General features: G+C 54.6%; 1 protein-coding gene across 1 annotated transcript; it reads left to right on the top strand.

Annotated features, from left to right (window-relative positions):
- The first annotated feature begins 1,000 nt into the window (after nt 1-1,000).
- On the top strand, nt 1,001-8,873 carry UBE2S (ubiquitin conjugating enzyme E2 S). The gene is made up of 4 exons (XM_090049459.1): nt 1,001-1,215; nt 4,516-4,663; nt 5,395-5,585; nt 8,324-8,873. The coding sequence occupies exons 1-4, from the start codon at nt 1,213-1,215 to the stop codon at nt 8,627-8,629; spliced, it is 648 nt and encodes a 215-aa protein (XP_089905585.1). The 5' UTR covers nt 1,001-1,212; the 3' UTR covers nt 8,630-8,873.
- The last annotated feature ends 8,039 nt before the right edge of the window (nt 8,874-16,912 follow it).

Here is a 16,912-nt window from a genome sequence, read left to right as displayed (position 1 = left end):
GCTGTAAGTGTGGGTGACCCCCATCCTCAGCCCTGCTCTTTGGGTGTCTTTCCCAGACCCTGGGCTCCAGCCCTGCCCAGGCCTTCGTGCCTGGCCCCGTGGGATGCACGGACAGGCAGGAGTGACATTCCCCAAATCAACTCCCCCCACAGCTGGGGACCCCAGGGAGTAGCCTGAGGACAGGGGGAGCTCACGACTCAGACCCCATAGAGCACCAGTGCCAGGGCTGGGGCGGGGCTAACCCTAATACTGAGGTTATCGCTTGCACTGACCCAAAGACTCCCGCCTCCCCTCCCCTCCCCTCCCCCCTACACTGACACTCCTGTTCCCGAGCCCGCGACTACAGCAATGGGGGAGGAACGCTACGAGTTCTCAGCCCTGAATGGCTGCCCGGCCTGTCAATTCTCATGCGTGAAAGAAGTAGCTCCCCCGCCCCCTCTTCCCTTGCCCCCTCCCCAAGGGCCCATTCCCCGCCCATGTGTGGAAGCGGCCCTCAATGGGACTCCCCCTCCCCCCGGACTCCTCCGTTCCCATTGGCTCGCCCACCTGGCGATCGAGCATTTCAAACCTCCGCCCCGCCCCCTTCCTGCGACCGTTGGGGTAAACAGCCTTCCCCCACCTTCCCTTCCGCTCTTCTCGCTTCCCTCCTCCCCCTCAACCGCCGCCTCGCGAGGTTCGTATTCAAATCCCTCCAATCGGCCCGCTGGCTCCGCCTCCCACCTCACTCCCTATTGGCTTTCGCCCGTCGCGGACGTTTGTTGTCAACGTCCTCTCGGGGACAAGGGGTGGGAGGGGGCGACCCACTCCATTCCACCGGGCTTGATTGGGCGGCCGGTGTTCGAAGGGGGCGTGGCCGGCCGGGGCCAAAGGCTATAAAGTCCTTTGCTGGGCAGTCGCCAGCCTTAGTGCAGAGGGTGGGAGGCGGTTGAAGAGCTGCCAGGAGGGGTGGCCTTGTCCGGGGGGTGGGCCGGACGAGGTGGAAGACAGGGGGCCAGCCCAGCCCAGTGTGGGGGAGTGTAGTAGTGGGATTGGGGGGGCCTGGTGGACACAGGTGGGGAGGGGGGGGCCTGGGAGGAGACCCTGCCTCTCCCCACCCACTGCACAGGGGACTGTAGGAGGCTGGGCCGCCCCCGTGCACTTTGTGGGGGGCCTGTCAGTCTAGGGGGGTGAGGGACCCCCGGTCTCTGCCAACTTCCAGCCAGACCCACCACCATGGTGAGTGGCTCTCCCTTTCTCTCTGCATCTCCTTAGTCCCCACCCACCAGGTTACAGGGTGGCCCTTGGTTGGGGGGAGCTGGTTGCACCTCTGTTTTAAGCGGGGCCTCACTTTAACTTCTTCTGGGGTGGGCAGGTGGGTAGGCCCTGTGGAGCAGGGACCTGTGTGTTGGTGGTGGTCACAGCAGCTGTGAAGTGATGCTAGGCCTGGTGGCTGTTGTGGGGGAGGAGCATGTACATTTTGGGGTGTTTGATTCCTCTTTGATATACAGAGTCAGAGGATGGCCTAACAGCAACTGTGTGTGTAGGGGGGTGGGGGGTGTTCCTGACAGCTCTTGGTCTGCTGTTTGGTTTGTGGGGTGGGGATCTCCTGTCCCGGGTTATTATTTACCAATAACAGAGCAATCCTGGCCTTTTTATATCGTTTTGGGGGTGGGGGTGAAAGGGGTGTTGGTGGAAGTTGAGTCCATTTAAACAAACTAAGGAAGCTTTAACAGGCCTTATCTGGAGGTGAAAGTTGACACTTTTTTTTTTTTCCATCTGTGAGAATGGCTGCCTCCTTTAAAAAGCTGCTGTTCCACTGCTAGCTTGAAAGTGGCTATGGGCCAGTTTTCCTCTGCTGAGCCCAACTTTGCTGCAGTCTAAGTGGGGGGTTGTGCTCAAATGTCTCAAATCCCTGTAAAGATGAGGTTGCAGGTAGTGTGGTAATCTGTGATGTCCAGGCTGGGGTCAGGTCCCCTGCAAGAGACTCTAGCAAGTAGCTGGGGCAGTGTTTTTCCTTCCAGGCCTTGCCTGGCTCCTGCAGTTGCTGTCTTATTATTATCTCTCTGTCTTTTTTTTGGTGCAATTTTTTCCTTTTGGATGTTCAAACAAAAACCAAAAACCAAAACGATAGGAGATGTCCAGTTTTTCAGAGGTGAATCAGAAACCCAGAAGGTGGCCCTCTTAGTCCAGTGCCTGGGCTAGTATATTTTTCACATTGCTTTTGCCAACTTTAGGAGGTTGGCTCGGTGGCCACATGGCAAGTTAGCGAGCTTCTGAAAGGCTGTCAGATCAGCGTGCAATGGGGCTTTCGGTGGACAGGTCTGTGCCTGCATTGCCTACTTTTATTAATATTTTGCTCTCATGACATGTTTGCTTCTAGATGCAGCTGCAAACAAAAGCTGGGGTTTAGGTTTGAGGTGCCTCAAAGAAGCTTGAATTATTTTTAAAATCTACATGGCTTTTAAAGCTCAGAGGCATCTGGAAATGGCCAGCTGCAGCTGAGGCATCATGGCCTAATTTCTTCCAGGTCTTAGGCCTCTCTTGTGGGGACAGGCACATAGAGTGTGTGTATTTTTATGGTTGAAAAAGGCAGGAAAGTGGGAGATATTCACCCCCTCTGTGGTGCTGGCTTCCAGCTCCTTCCTGTTGGGGAAGAGACCAGTGGTTGAGCCCCAGGCTAGGCCCATAAGGGGAAGGGCCTGGTAGTAGAGAAAAGGGGAAGGGAGTGCAGCCGAAGCTCTTTAAGAGATCTCCTGATGCTCCAAGTGGCCCCTAGCTCCACTGCAGTCTTTCCTTGCCTTCTGGCATTTTCACAGGTCACCTGGGTTGGGGGTTTGGAAGGGGAGGAGGTTGGCAGGCTGTCACCGCAGAAGTGTGTCAGTACTTAGGCCTGTGGTGGATGAATAGCAACTGCTGGTCGAAACTTCTCTGCTGAGGCTTTGTTGGCTTTGACGTGGGAAGGGGGCTTCTGACTTAGCTTCTTCTCCCAAATGCTTTTTCAGAGGCTGGGGACTAGCTGAACTCTCCCTCCTCAAAGAAAGGACAGGCTGGGCTGTCTCTCTCTCAGACCTGATCCAACAGATGAGGATTTGGGAGTCCTTGGAGTCTGAATCCTGGCTTAGTTGCAAAGAGGGGGTGGAATTTGGGGGTACAAGGTAGGCAAAGGAACATGTGGAGGGAGAATGTGGAGCACACTGGGCCCTCTTCCACCTGATGCTTGCTAGGGTCCATGGCCACCTGTCCTCTTCCTCTCCCCTCTCCCCGAGTTATGACTGGGATGTGAGGGAACTAGGTTGCAGGGGCAGGCCTTTAGCTGTGTGGGGCTGCCCAAGTGAGACTGCCTGATGGCAGGGCTCTGGTCCTGTTTTCCATCCCCCCCCATTCTGAACCATTCTGCATGGCTGAGTTCCCCTTCCCTGATCTGGAGCCTTGTCAGGGCCCCAGTTTTCGGCTGCAACTTTAGGGGAGTGTCAGATGTAGGCAGACTGTTTGCTGAGATCAGTTGAGGCTTCCTGAGCCTGGGGAGCTTGCAGGAGACTGCTACCTGCAACTTCCTCCCAGAAATAACTTGGGTGCCTTGACATCAGGCAGGTGGGGGGGATGTCCTCCTGTTCTCACTCAGTGGCAGCTGGGAGCACTGGTATCTCATGGACTTGGCAGTAGTTAGTCTGGCATCTTGCTGGTTTTCTCCTTTGTGTTGTCCCAGTCCAGCTTGGGAGTTCCCCACTGCAGATGGGACAGTGGGCGAAGGGGTGGCTGTGGTTTTGATCAAGGTGATCAGAACCATTGAGCCTGATATATACCAATTACACTCCAAGACGCCTGGGGTTTGCAACAGCAGCAGGTCTGTGGGGGGTGGAGTGGAGAGGGAGGGAGGGCTGGTGTAATCCCTTGCAAGGGAATCCCTTGCTGGATCCCAAATAGGTGCCTGTGCATCCTCCACCTGGAAATCTCCAGGAAGGGAGGTTTCCCCAGGCTCTTGCTCTAGTGTCTGGACAACTTGGAACTAGGGAAGCGTTCTGCTGCAGTTAATTTCTACCCCTCCACCTCTTCCAGGCCACACAGCCAAGAGCTTCAGTCTTGCTTCATGGTACTTAGGCACTTGCCACTCTGAGGATGGATATGGGGCTTAGCCCTGTGCTTGCATGGACTCTGATCAGTTGCTACACAATTGGCCTGGTTTCCCAGGCAGTTGGTGATCTGGATCTCTGCTCCTTGCAGCAGGTGCTGACTCTGGGATCTTGGCCTGACTGGCAGCACACATGGGCGTAGCAGGGAGCTGGAGGGCGTGGGGAACACGGTCCTTTACCAGTAAATGCCCACAGATGAGCAGCCCTGTCCATGCCAGGTGTGTAGACATGGACACATCCTGTCTAGGGCCTCTGTGCTGGGCATCTTGGGCATGTGGGATGGAAAGGGTGCCCAAGAATGGCCTGGGACACTTCGAGAGAGGGGAGTAAGTTTTATAGTTGTCTTAGCGCGAGGTCACTGAGTATAGTTTCTGATGTATCCCCCTGTTGGTTTTCGCCTTTGTAGAACTCAAATGTGGAAAACCTGCCACCCCACGTCATCCGCCTGGTCTACAAAGAGGTCTCCACGCTGACATCAGACCCACCTGAGGGCATCAAGGTCTTTCCCAATGAGGAGGACATCACAGATGTCCAGGTTACCATCGAAGGGCCTGGTGAGGCTCCAGGGGGAGGAATGGTATCCTGCCTGCAGGTTATGGGGTGGGGGCTGCCTTTCATCTTGGCTAGGAATCCCCTCTACTTACCATAGGGAGGAGTCAGACTCTTCCCAGGGAGGAGGATGCCACGGGCAGCAGCTAGCCCTGGCTTGTATTGGGCATGACCCTGTGCCTGACCGGACACACAAATGGTGGGGTGGGATGCTGTGTCATGTGGGGTGCCCTGCTGCCAGCCTGATTCCTGGTGGGGGAGGGGGGGCAAGACTACAAGGGATGAGGGCATCATGAGATGAGATGCTCTGTAATTTTAATAGGAGATGCAGTTCTTCACTGGTAGCACCGTACTAAGGGGGGGCCCTGTATAACCAGCCTCTGGTGTGCCCCACCACAGAGGCAGCTCTTAGTGCTGGGTGAGATTTCCCTCATCCTGTCAAGCCTGTATGAGGAACAGCAGGGGCCTGTTTTCATCCATTCCCTCACCTCCCCCAACCCATGGGGTTGTTCCTGAATCACAGCCATGCCCCTTCCCTTCCCTTTATAGGTGAGGTGCCACTGCTGCCATCCATCCCAGGGAACCCTGTCCTTGGCTGCAGCACCCTGATGCCAAATCCTGGCCCTTGAACCACAGGGTTCTGGGGTGTAAAGATCCCCCGGGGTTTGTGGGGGAGGGAGCTGTGGATTTGCTGTGCAGTGCTCTAGACCTCACCCCTTCTCCTTTCTTGTGACAGAGGGGACCCCATATGCTGGTGGTGTGTTCCGCATGAAGCTGATCCTGGGGAAGGACTTCCCTGCTGCACCACCCAAGGGCTACTTCCTCACCAAAATCTTCCACCCCAATGTTGGTGCCAATGGTGAGATCTGCGTTAATGTCCTCAAGAAGGACTGGAAAGCTGAGCTGGGTATCCGGCATGTACTGCTGGTGAGTGCAGGGTACCAGGGGATACTGCTGTGGAGAGCAGGGTTGGTGGAGTTGGCTGCTTGGCCTTTTAGATCAGAGGGGAGAATTTCTGTGGCCAGTAGTTTGTTCACTGCAGCTATTAAAGCAGCCTTAAGCCATTCCCAAGCTCTTACTGGTGATGGGTGGAGGTCATGGGAGGAAGAAGTACGACCTGGTTCAGGGAGTAGTAAAGAACTCCCTGTATGGAGTAGTTCAGCCTTTGGGGGGGCTTTCCTACTCACAGGTCTTGAAAGGTGGTCAGTCTGTATTCAAACTATTTGTGCAGGTGGGAAATCCCTGCATGAGGAAAGCAGCTACCTCTCGGGAGGACTGGAGGAGTACTGTTCATACAGAAACCCCTTACTGGCACCAAGATGCAGCTGCTTCTGTGGTGGGGCATGGGGTTACAAAGGGACCCCTCAGCATGTGCCAAGGTGCAGCTGCCTCTTGGATGAGGCATTTTGGGGTTTATGCTGGAACCCCTTGCCAAGGTTTTACTCTGTGAGCAGCCTCATCCTGTGCCAAAGGGGAACTGAATGTGTCTTCTCTGTCCTGTCCCAGAGGTCTTCCTCCAGACCCCACTTTTTGAGCTATAGGCAGACCCGTTACACCTCTGTGCTTGGAAGGTAGGGCCCTGGGAGTGCCAGGCTGGGACCAATGCCCAGCTCCCCACAGCTTCTTCAAGTGACCTTAAGTGGGGTCTTCAGCTTCTTCCTCAGTTTCTCTATCATATAAAACAACACCTCTTGTTCCTGGCACAGGAAGAGATAGGCTGACAGCTGCCTTGATGCCCTGGGGGTTGGGGGTGGACTTCAGTAAGCTTCCAGGGGGCTCCTGATAAGAGCTAGGACTAAGAGTGGCTCCTTTCATCTCCAGAGTAAGAATTAGACATGGGCTGTATAACCAGGGTTGCAGGATTACTTGAGGGCCCTCAGAACCAGCTGGGATGGCGATAGGGGCATCTTCCCACTGGGCTGTGGCAGGTGGTTGGGAGAAGGGGATGCATCTCAGAGCTCCAAGCTTCTATCTTCCTACAGGTAAGAGTCTTGGCAGCAGTGAGGGGCTGGGCCTGGTCACCTAGGAGGGCTGCTTGAGGGGCTGATGGGACTGTGAGTGAGGTTGGTTTTCCCTGTAAGACCCCAGACTTGGGGTTTTTGGCTGCAGGCTTGTCCAGTGGCATTGGGTTGGGGAGGGGACTGCCACTGGTGAGGCTGGTCATGGCTCCCTACACCTGGGCTGCTGTCTGCTCCCAATTCACATGGAGGGTGGGATGGATCAAGGGGGTAGCCAGGGCACCTTTATTCTGGGGCCAGAAGCTGAACATGACTTTGGCTACTAAGTAAAGGCTCCTGTGATGGGGGAGTCGGGGAGGACCCACCCACATTTCCCAGTGTCTAAGAGGCTGCTGAGAAGTGGGTGGCTCAGGCTGAGGCAAGTCCACACACCCACACCCCTGTGCCCTATGGGTTCTGCAGATGCTGGTTAATCCTACACTGTCACCAGTGCAGCTATTCCACTGCACCCCAGAAGAGATTGTAGGCTGAGCAACCTCTTCTATAAGGCCAAGCTGGGAGTGACGAAGTAGGGTCATGCTTGGATTGTTCCCCTAGGATTACAGCCCTCTATGGCAAACTCCTCTGACTGGTGTACCTCTGCCCGGTATCAGCTGCAAGAAGTGCCTACCTGTGCAAGCTGGGCTGGATGCAGCCCAGAGTTGCTAGCTGGTGAACCCCAGCACTACTTCCTCAGCAAGGGCCTAGCAGAACCCTGCAGAGGGAATGGACCCCCTGGCATGGAGCACTCTAGCAAAAGTTTTAAGTGATCCTCCCTTCTGAGCACCTTTCTGCCCAATTCCAGTTGTTCCCCCCCCTCCCCCCACAGTCAGGGCCTTCAACCTGCCCACACCCAGGCACTCTAAAGCAGCGTTTCTCAACCTGTGGGTTATGACCCAAAAGTAGGTCACAAGAATATATGAAAGGGGTACAAACAAACTTTAGAAATGGATCAACCAACTTATAAAATGGATTCTCCTTTAAAAGAGAAAAACATGGGAAAACTAGGGGTTTTTTTTTCCTTGCAGGCTGCCAGAGTTCCAGCCTGCAAGGGGCTACTTGGAACACGCTCCCCCCTCCCCCCCAAGCCTCCCACACACCTACCTCTTGCCCCACACACTGGGAGTCGGGGGGGGGGGACGGGGGGACAGTGGGTTGGGAGTGAGGGGCACTGGGGTGGACTGGCCATCAATGTTTACCAATGGGTCATGATACAAAAAAGGCTGAGAACCACTGCTCTAAAGGACCCTCACTTTGATGCGAGTTCCTGGGGCAGGAGCCAGGCAGCAAAATTGAGGCTCACGGGGGGGGCTTATTAGGGGATGCAGTATAGGCACCTCAGAACCAGACCTACCTTGTATTTGCCTGTAGTGATGGGGTGGGGGACACTGTCTAGTTCTGGAGGTGTAGGGCACAAGAGGAGGCTGTGGGGTTGGCATTCTACACTTTGGGGCCTCAAAAAAAAAAAAAAAAAAAAAGTGTGTAGGGGGGGAAATGCCCCCAGCAGGGAGGGAGCAGAGTCCAGGTGCTTGCCAGCATGGGGTCCCCGCCATCTGGGCTCACTTGACTTGGGGTGAGCTGGGCCTCAGCCTAGCACCTTCGTGGCAACTCGTGTATCTAATACAGGGAGGAGACAGTCCAGCCTAACCCTATGCCTTCTCTCTGCAGACCATCAAGTGCTTGCTGATCCACCCCAACCCTGAGTCAGCGCTGAATGAGGAGGCAGGGCGCCTCCTGCTGGAGAACTATGATGAATATGCAGCTCGTGCCCGCCTGCTCACAGAGATCCATGCCCAAGTGTGCAGTGCCCGGCGTGACCCTGCTGACCCCTGTTCCTCTGCCAGTGCCCTGGGTGGTGCCCCTGCCCCTGCATCTGCTGATGGGCCCATGGCGAAGAAGCACGCTGGTGACCGTGACAAGAAACTGGTGGCCAAGAAGAAGACGGAGAAGAAACGGGCGCTGCGGCGGCTCTAGGTGCAGACACTCGGACTGGGCTTGGGCGGCGGTGCAGGCAAGGGGGTCTGGCAGGCGCAGAGGTCTGGCCAGCGCAGGGGGCTGTCCCTTCTCTTCCCACCTTTTTGTTACGACACTTTGCTACTGGCCCCGTCTTTTTCAGTCTAAGTTATTTAAATTATAAAAAAACCAAAAAAACCAAAAAAAGGAAAAAAGGAAAAAAAGAAAAAAATTACTCTATTAAACCACATTTTTTCTAGCCCAGGATGGATTAATTCCCAGGACCCACTGGCCTCGGTGGGGGGTGGGAGATGGACCATGGCTGTGGTAGAAGTCACTACCTCTTCTTCTGGCTTTGGTTGGAGTTGGATTGTGCTGGGGTTGCCTTGTGTCTATAGGTGTAGGATGTGCTGGGGTAGGGTGCAGAGCAGAAGGCTGCATCCTCCTCCTTCCAACTGCTGAGGCCTGTCTCCCTCACACATTGTGCCTGCTAGTAGTGTCCCCTGTACTTGGTTATAGTCAGGGCAGGGACCTGTCTGCACAGGGAAAGAGGAGCTGAGATACAAGGGAGTTGTGGGCAAGTGCATACCTTGCAGCAGAAGGCAAAAACAAGTTCTGAAACCCAGGGGATTATATATATTTTTAATTACCTTCTAGAAGTAGGTAAAGAACCCATGCTTTCTGCACCCAGCTCCCCTGCATTATCTTACCTGACCCTATTGCCTTCAGGGCTGGAACAGAACCCAGGTGTCTTGGCTCCCAGTCCCCCTGCTCTAATCCACCAGAACCTCTTCCCCTTCCAGCACTGGAGTCCTCTGTCTTTTCACCTTTCCAGTTTCAGCTGTTCCTATGTGCTTCCCTATTTGTCCAGCAGGGGCTGCCCTCTGCGCACGCTTATTTGGTGAGGCCCCAGCTGCTACACTTCTCACTATCAGCCAGTGATGATGCTGGGCATTTCCCTGTCCCTGTAGAGCTGGCTGTGGGGGGCTTCAGCTTGCAAGTGAGCAGCACTGGTAGGGCAGCTGTTTGTGGGTCAAGAGTGGAGTGATCTCGCCTGTGGAGTGATCTTGGACTGCTCCTACAGTAGGACCAGTGGCCCTATGGGCTAATTCTCCCAGCTCTGAGCCCTGTGGGTGCTGGAGAAGTAGATGCACTAGGGCCCTTCAGTTCATCTGGTGGAGCCTGAGGCTGGCCAACTGGCATTGGTGAGGGCGGGTGACCAGTCCCAAGTGGACTTGGATCTGTTAACTTGGAGGGGTCAGAGCCCTTCTGGGACAGTGTGAAGCTGGGGGCACTTTACCTGTTCTGCTCTCAACTTAGAGGAACATTTCCCTACCCGTAGGTTACAACCTAAAAGTGGGTCACAAGAATATATGAACTTTAAAAGTGGATCAACAAACTTCAAAGGAGAAAAGTGTGGGAAACTGGCTTTTCCCTTGCAGGCTGGCAGAGTTCCAGAGCTCTGCTTGTGGGGAGGGAGGGGCCACCATGCCCTAAACTCCTCCCCTGCTCCACACACTTACCCTATACCCCACACAGTGGGGGGCTGAGCGCGGAGGGGCACTGGGGTGGGACTGGCCATCAATGTTTACAAATGGGTCATGGTACAAAAAGGGTTGGAAGTGGGTTGGAAGTGAGGGGCACTGGCAGGCCTTGTGGGCTGTTTTCTAAAACTATTTGGAAAACAGCCCTGGAAGGGGAAGAGGGTCTGGTGGATTAGGGCAGGGGGACTGGGAGCCAAGACACGTGGGTTCTGTCCCAGCTCGGAAGACGATAGGGTCAGGTAAGATAATGCAGGGGAGGTGGGTGCAGAAAGCCTGGGTTCTTTACCTACTTCTGTGGTAGAAGTCACTACCTCTTCCTCTGTCTTTGGTTGGAGTTGGATTGTGCTGGGGTTGCCTTGTGTCTATAGGTGTAGGTTGTGCTGGGGTAGAGTGCAGAGCAGAAGGCTGCATCCTCCTCCTTCCAACTGCTGAGGCCTGCCTCCTTCCAAGATCCCTTTCCCCATCCCTGAGAGCATGGAGGCAGAAAGGGATCTTGGAGTCATTACTGACTCCAGGATGAACATGGGCTGACAATGCGAGGCCATGGTTGGCAGGGCTAACCAGACCTTGTCGTGCATCCATAGATGCATTACAAGCAGGGCCAAGAAGGTGATCCTCCCCCTCTATGCAACACTGGTCAGGCCACAGCTGGAGTACTGTGTCCAGTTCTGTGCACCCCTCTTCAGGAGGGATGTGGACAACATTGAGAGGGTCCAAAGGAGGGCCAGCCATGTGATCTGGGGACAACAGGGCAGACCCTACAATGAGAGACTGCGGGACCTAAACCTGTTCAGCCTTCACAAGAGAAGGCTGAGGGGGGACCTGACAACAGTCTATAAACTCACTAGGGGAGACCAGAAGGGTTTGGGAGAGACCTTGTTTTCCCTAGCGTCCCCTGGCATAACAAGGAATAATGGCCACAAGTTGTTGGAGAGTAGGTTTAGATTAGACATCTGCAAGAACTACTTCACAGTCAAGGCGGCTAGGATCTGGGACCAACTTCCAAGGGAAGTGGTGCTGGCTCCTACCCTGGGGGTCTTTAAGAGGAGGCTTGATGCCTACCTAGCTGGGATCATTTGAGCCCAGTTTTTTCTCCTGCCCAGGCAGAGGGTCAGACTTGAAGATCTACAAGATCCCTTCTGACCCTACTTCTATGATTCTGTGATTTACTGGGTTGAGAATGATCACTGATGTTTGCATCTGAGTCCTGGTACAGAGGAGGTTGAGAACCACTGCCCTGAACAACCTGGTTGAATGCATTTTGCACCAGAGGCCCAGAGATGTGGAGGAAACAAATGAGCTATTGTCCAGGCTGGAGTTGCCAGGGTGGGCCAGGTGCTGCACGTGTGCAGGCTGAGGTGATGTTTGCTCTGGGATAGTGGTCTCTGAATGGCTGAAGGGTTTTCATTTCCACTTCATAGAAGGGAAAATGGGATTCTTCTGGTGCAGTGATGGCCCAGTAGCTCTAGGGATACAGCCCAGGAGCCTGCATGCCCTCTGCCCACTGCCCCAACCTTCCCGAGGGACCTCACCAATGCTCTGAACAGCGAAGCATAGTCTTGATGTTGAGAACTACAGGTCTAGAGAACCTTTATTGTACCAGGACCCATTTGTGAAGAGTGGCCAGTACTGACCCAGTGCCCTTCACTCCTGACCTGCTGTCCTCAGGCCCCAGCCCCACTGCAGTGTGCAGTGGGGGTGGGGGGAAAGGCATGGGCAGTCCCCTGTAAGCTGGAATTTTGACAGCCTGCAAGGGAAAAGCTACTGTTTCCCACGTTTTTATCCTTTTTTTTTTTTTTTTTTTTAAGTTTGATCCACTTTTAACATTTGCTTGTGACCCCTTTTATGTATTCTTGCAACCCATGTTTGGGTTGTGACCCACAGGTTGAGAAATGCTGCTCTAGAAACTGCTGCACCCAGAGCCTCTGCCACCCACGAGCCGGATGATGCCCCTCACTCCTATCCTTCCCTCTCCACCCCACCTCCACATAGTGCAGAAAGGTGAGGGGCATGGTGTGTCTACCTGTCTACATCATAGCAGTGACCCACAGGCATGGTGGGGAGGGAGTGCAAAGGACTGGGGTGTTTCCCACCCACACCCTCCTGTGCCAGGGCTGGAGGGCAGGAACCTTGGGAACAGGAAAGGGCCGTTGTAAACACAGCAGGAGCCCAAGGCCCAGCCCCCTTTCCTCCACCCCTGGGAGAGCAGCCAAGCAAGTCTAGGGGTTGGGGCCTGTGCTGCAGGAAAGGGGTTAACCCATTCTCTGCCACTGTCATACCCCTTCCCAGCAGCGAGGTGGGGGAGCTGTGTGTGTATTGGATGCCTGGGTTCCACAGGCATGGGATACATTCACCTGCTTCTCCCAGGAGCCGCCCCCCCCCCCCGACCTGTTCCCCAAGTTTAAGCAGCTAGCTGTCCCAAATTTGTGCATGGCCTTGCCAGGGCCCCTGAACAGGATGGGGAGGAGGCTCTAGGGATGCTGGGGAGCTTTACAGAAAGTGTGGGGGATGGGGTAGTCTGTGCAGGATTGAGAAGCATGCAGGAGGGTCTGGGGCAGGGGTGGGTAAAATGCAGCTGGGGTCCTGATGCGGCCCACCAGGCCATTCTGTCTGGCCCACGGGGCCCCTAAGAAATGTAGAAAATTAGTATATATCTGCCCCTGGCTGCCTATCATGCAGCCCTCGATGGCTTGCCACAATTCAGTAAGCAGCCCTCTGCCCAAAATAATTTTCTGCCCCCGGGGCTGGGGAGCTGTGTTGTTTGGGAGGGTGGTAAAGGCTGCATGGTACAGGGCTAGATGGTCTTTGGGTGGGTTTCTGCAGTGCAAAGCTGGGTCATACAGATACCCAGGGGGAGGTTTCTGGGGTCAAAGCCCCAACTGACCCCCACCCACCATGCAGGATGCTGGAGACTCAGACAGCCACAGGAACAATGGATAGCCCCTGGCAATGCGCCAGTCCTTGGCTGATAAGCACTGGCTGTTTATGCAGCGAGCACTGAGATGGCAGATATTGGGTGGGTGACTTCCCTTGCTGTGTAGGGCAGGCCCTCCCCCACAGGGACCTTGGCACTTGCCTTGCCAGCCTGGCACCAGTGGCACCTCGGAGTGGGGGTTGTCATATCAGCAGAGGGGTTCAGCTGGAAACAGCAGTCTTCCCTCAGACTGAGCCCCAAATGTGATTCTCCAAAAGCCCATGGCAAGTAGTGCTGCCCCTTTTGCGCTTTCACAGTGCAGCACTTCCCACTACAGTAGCGGCTGAATCTCAGGGCCAGGCGATTACCAGCCCCTGACATGTGCCACTCCATCATTTCAAAGCAAGAAATGGCAATATTTTCATTGAATTAAATGAATAGGTTTTATTGCTCCCCTCCCGGCTGACTTGTTGCCAATTTCACCCCAGCTGCAGGGGCAGTTACGGTCATCCTAAACTGCACCGTTCAGCAAATACCAGCAAATACATCATGCATCTGAAACCCCTTTCCTGACTCCTGAGGTAACAGGTCTAGCTGCTGAAAAGGGAGCCAGGCCCAGGGGAGGGAAATTCAAAGACACAGGTCTGGTGTTGAAAGAAGAGTAAAGGCCAACACTCCTGCTGTACAGGGGGCTACATCTCAGGGTGGTAAAGGGTCCCTCTATAACCTGCCCCCAGCTCAACCTGGGCTCTTCCACCCGGATGGCTGTTCTGCAGAGATGCTGCTGTCTGGCCTTACTGGGGCAGCTCAGACGTTCTCTGCTTGGGGTTCAGCTCTGGGGGCTGCAGCACCCAGGTCTGAAGTAGCCACTCCAAATGGCCAAGCCTAGGGCAGCTGTTGTCAGGATCCAGAGAGGGAGCAAAGCTCCCCACTTCAGCTTCTGTGCGCCTAATTGTCATCTTTTTCCCAAAGGGCATGGAGCTGGCTTCTGCACAGGGGCCCACCCAGCTGCTGATCATGGGGCCTGTTCCCCAGTGTAGGACTACTGGGCCAGCAGTATGCACAGCTGACACCATGGTTGCCCACCAGAGGGTGTTGTGGGCCTTCTGCAGCTGGGAGCTGGCCCAGGTATCATGCAGAGGTAGATAGGCCCATGGGGAGGGGAAGGGTTTAATTCAGCAGAAGAGGGGGTCATGATGTCTGACGGTGGGGTGATAGCTGAGCACCCTGGGTGTTATCTCCCCAAGTTAAGCAGCATGGGGACAATGACATGCATTGCCATGAGGTGGGACCTGAATAGTAGAAGGAAGGACCTAAAGGTGTGAGGTGCAGTATTGGTTGGTCTGGGAACTGACTGGCAAGTTAGGGGCATTACACCTGGACTGGATCCCAGTGCTGGTGTTGCTTGGATCCTGGATAGATGTGAGGGTCCTGTGCAGGATCCTGGTGATTTTCTGGATGGAGGCAGAAGCAGGAATGGATTGTGTGTGCTGGTCCAGATCGAACTCTGGATGGAGGCGGAACCCGAATTGGATTTCTGTGCTTTTCTGGATCTAGTTGTGGATGGGGGAATCCTGGTTGGGCGAATCATTTGGACTGGATTCTTGAGCTTGTCAGGATTGGACTCTGGATGAAGGCAGGACCCGGACTGCATCCTGCACCAGTCAGAATCAGGCTCTCATACCATTGCCTTCTGCAGCTGCTCATCCATCAGCAGGGTAATGCTGCCCCTGCGCCAGCCCAGCAGGTGCTGACACCAGCAACGTTTCATTATGCAGCTCCCAGCTATGCCCAATGCCCCTGTGCCCAGCAGTGTCAATCCCAGAATGGAGAGCACTGAGCCGTGGGTGTCATGGGCATAGGCCACCCCTGTCACAGTCAGCCCCATCAGGGTTATCACTATCCCGAAAGGCAGGAGGCAGTGGGGGCAGGAGTCCTCCACACCTCCTGTGGCTGTGCTCACCAGGTGGGGGTCAGGTGCAGAGCGCTCAAAACGGACCTCCTCACTGCCCACATGCAGCCTTACAGAGTTGTAGGGCCCAGGAGGATTGGACATGACAGGGCTGGGGCCCATGGTCTCCTGCTGAGAGAGAGAGAGAAAGGTGGGGGTGGAAACTCTTATCAGGAAGACTGGACATGAGTATTGTCAATAATCAACCCTGTCCCATCAACCCGACAAAAGCATTGTCTCTTCCTTCCCCCTATCCGCGAGGATGTCTTTAAAGGAGTAAACCAGGGCACCCTACTCAAATATTCCTCTCAGGAGACCATAACATGGCTTTGTGGCCTAAGGCTACCATTCCCTGAAGACCCTATAAAAAATATTACCCTGAGCTTGCCTCAAAAGAGCCCTTCAGGCTATGGACTGGGAGTGGGGGTGCATTGGGGGATGGGGGCGGGGGGTCTTCATCTCCCTTTTTGCAGCTGCTTTACTCACATGAACAGGAGCCCCTAGGGTGCTGACCCAGGAACAGCAGCGTTGAAATGTTTTCAGCACAAAGGATTTTGGTCATGAAATGCCCATCCAGGCCCTGGGAGACCCATCTGCTTGGGGGCTCAGGAGCTCAGCCTCTTTGCTAGGCCCAAAATCTGTGCCAGCTTCTGTTCTGACTGCATTAAAATCCTTCTATAAGAAGGAGCTTTGCCAGAATCACTCTCAGCATACATATCTCCTGCCTAACCCGCCCCCCCGGGTGCTTCATGTATTGAATGGTACGTATTTTAACATGGGATATGTGGCACTAAACATTGCTCATTCCCTGGGCGTTATGTAAACTGGAGTCCCCTCTGCATGCACCCGCCAAAACCTGGGTAGGAGTGAAGTAAAGGTTCTAATATACATTTAATTGAATTTGGGCTAGTTTATCCTACAACAAGCTGCTAGGAAACTTGTGCTGGGTTCTCCATTACATGGTGATGTGAGAGACTCCTTAATATTCAACCCTCTTATCTGGTCTGGCTGTAATGTGAACAGTAAGTTGGGGATATAGCTGGGGAACAGGCCACCCATGCTTCTCCCCAAGAGACCTGTGCAGGTTGTAGCATAAAACAGCCCCAGTATAAGGGACCCTAGCCAGGCCTCTAATCTGCCCTACCATGGGTCCCTGTGGGTTTGGCCAAGAGGGGCATGGCCAGCCTGGACAGGAGGGGTAGTAAGCTGATGTTGGATGCAGAGGGTCATAGCTGCAAGAAGTAGTATAGCAGGGTGCCTAGAGCTGTCCCAGAAGTAGGAGATGTGCTGGGGGAAAGGGTGTTGCTTGCTGGTTGTGTGTGGGAGGGGGACTCCCGCTGTTTGTGAGTAGCTGCTGGACAATACTGGCTTGGCAGCGTGGAGGTCAGAGGCAGAGGTGGAGGTAGAGCAGCATGAAGGGGAGAGCATACACTTCTATGTGTGTATGTGTAAGTGCATGAGTATGTACAAGCCATGTTCTGTGCACCAGGAGTTAAGGCAGTGGCTTTGAGGTAGAGGAGAGGTGCTGTGCAATCCAGCTGTGAGCAGTGCAGGTGCATGGTGACACTATAGCTGTGCAGTGCATTCCAGCTGCAAGTGGTGCCAGGGCAAAATGACCATCCAAATGTGCCCCTCCTCTTGACCAGTTTTATACACCCTCCTTCCTACCTACACCCATGGTTATGAACAAATCACAGCCTTTACCCTAATACCTCCCCAGGAAGGGGGTGGCCACCCCTGTCCCCAATACCTCTCTGAGCTCAGAAGCTGGTCTGAACTGCTCCTTCCTTCCCGGATCTTGGTCTTGTTCCTTTGTTCTGCGTTCTGCCTGGTTGCCCTCCATCCTATATACTCTCTCACTCCCTTGCTCCTTCTGTGGCTGCAGGCTCCGTTCC

This window comes from Crocodylus siamensis, chromosome 5, assembly GCF_052110815.1.
Source record: "Crocodylus siamensis isolate JL-2025a chromosome 5, ASM5211081v1, whole genome shotgun sequence".
In the NCBI taxonomy this organism is placed as follows: Eukaryota; Metazoa; Chordata; order Crocodylia; family Crocodylidae; genus Crocodylus; species Crocodylus siamensis.
This window is presented reverse-complemented; position numbering and strand designations above follow the sequence as displayed.

Excerpts from the sequence above, each read along its gene's own strand:
- UBE2S (XM_090049459.1), top strand. Across the intron at positions 4,664-5,394 it reads GGTTACCATCGAAGGGCCTG|AGGGGACCCCATATGCTGGT; the intron begins GTGAGGCTCCAG and ends TTCTTGTGACAG. Across the intron at positions 5,586-8,323 it reads GTATCCGGCATGTACTGCTG|ACCATCAAGTGCTTGCTGAT; the intron begins GTGAGTGCAGGG and ends TTCTCTCTGCAG.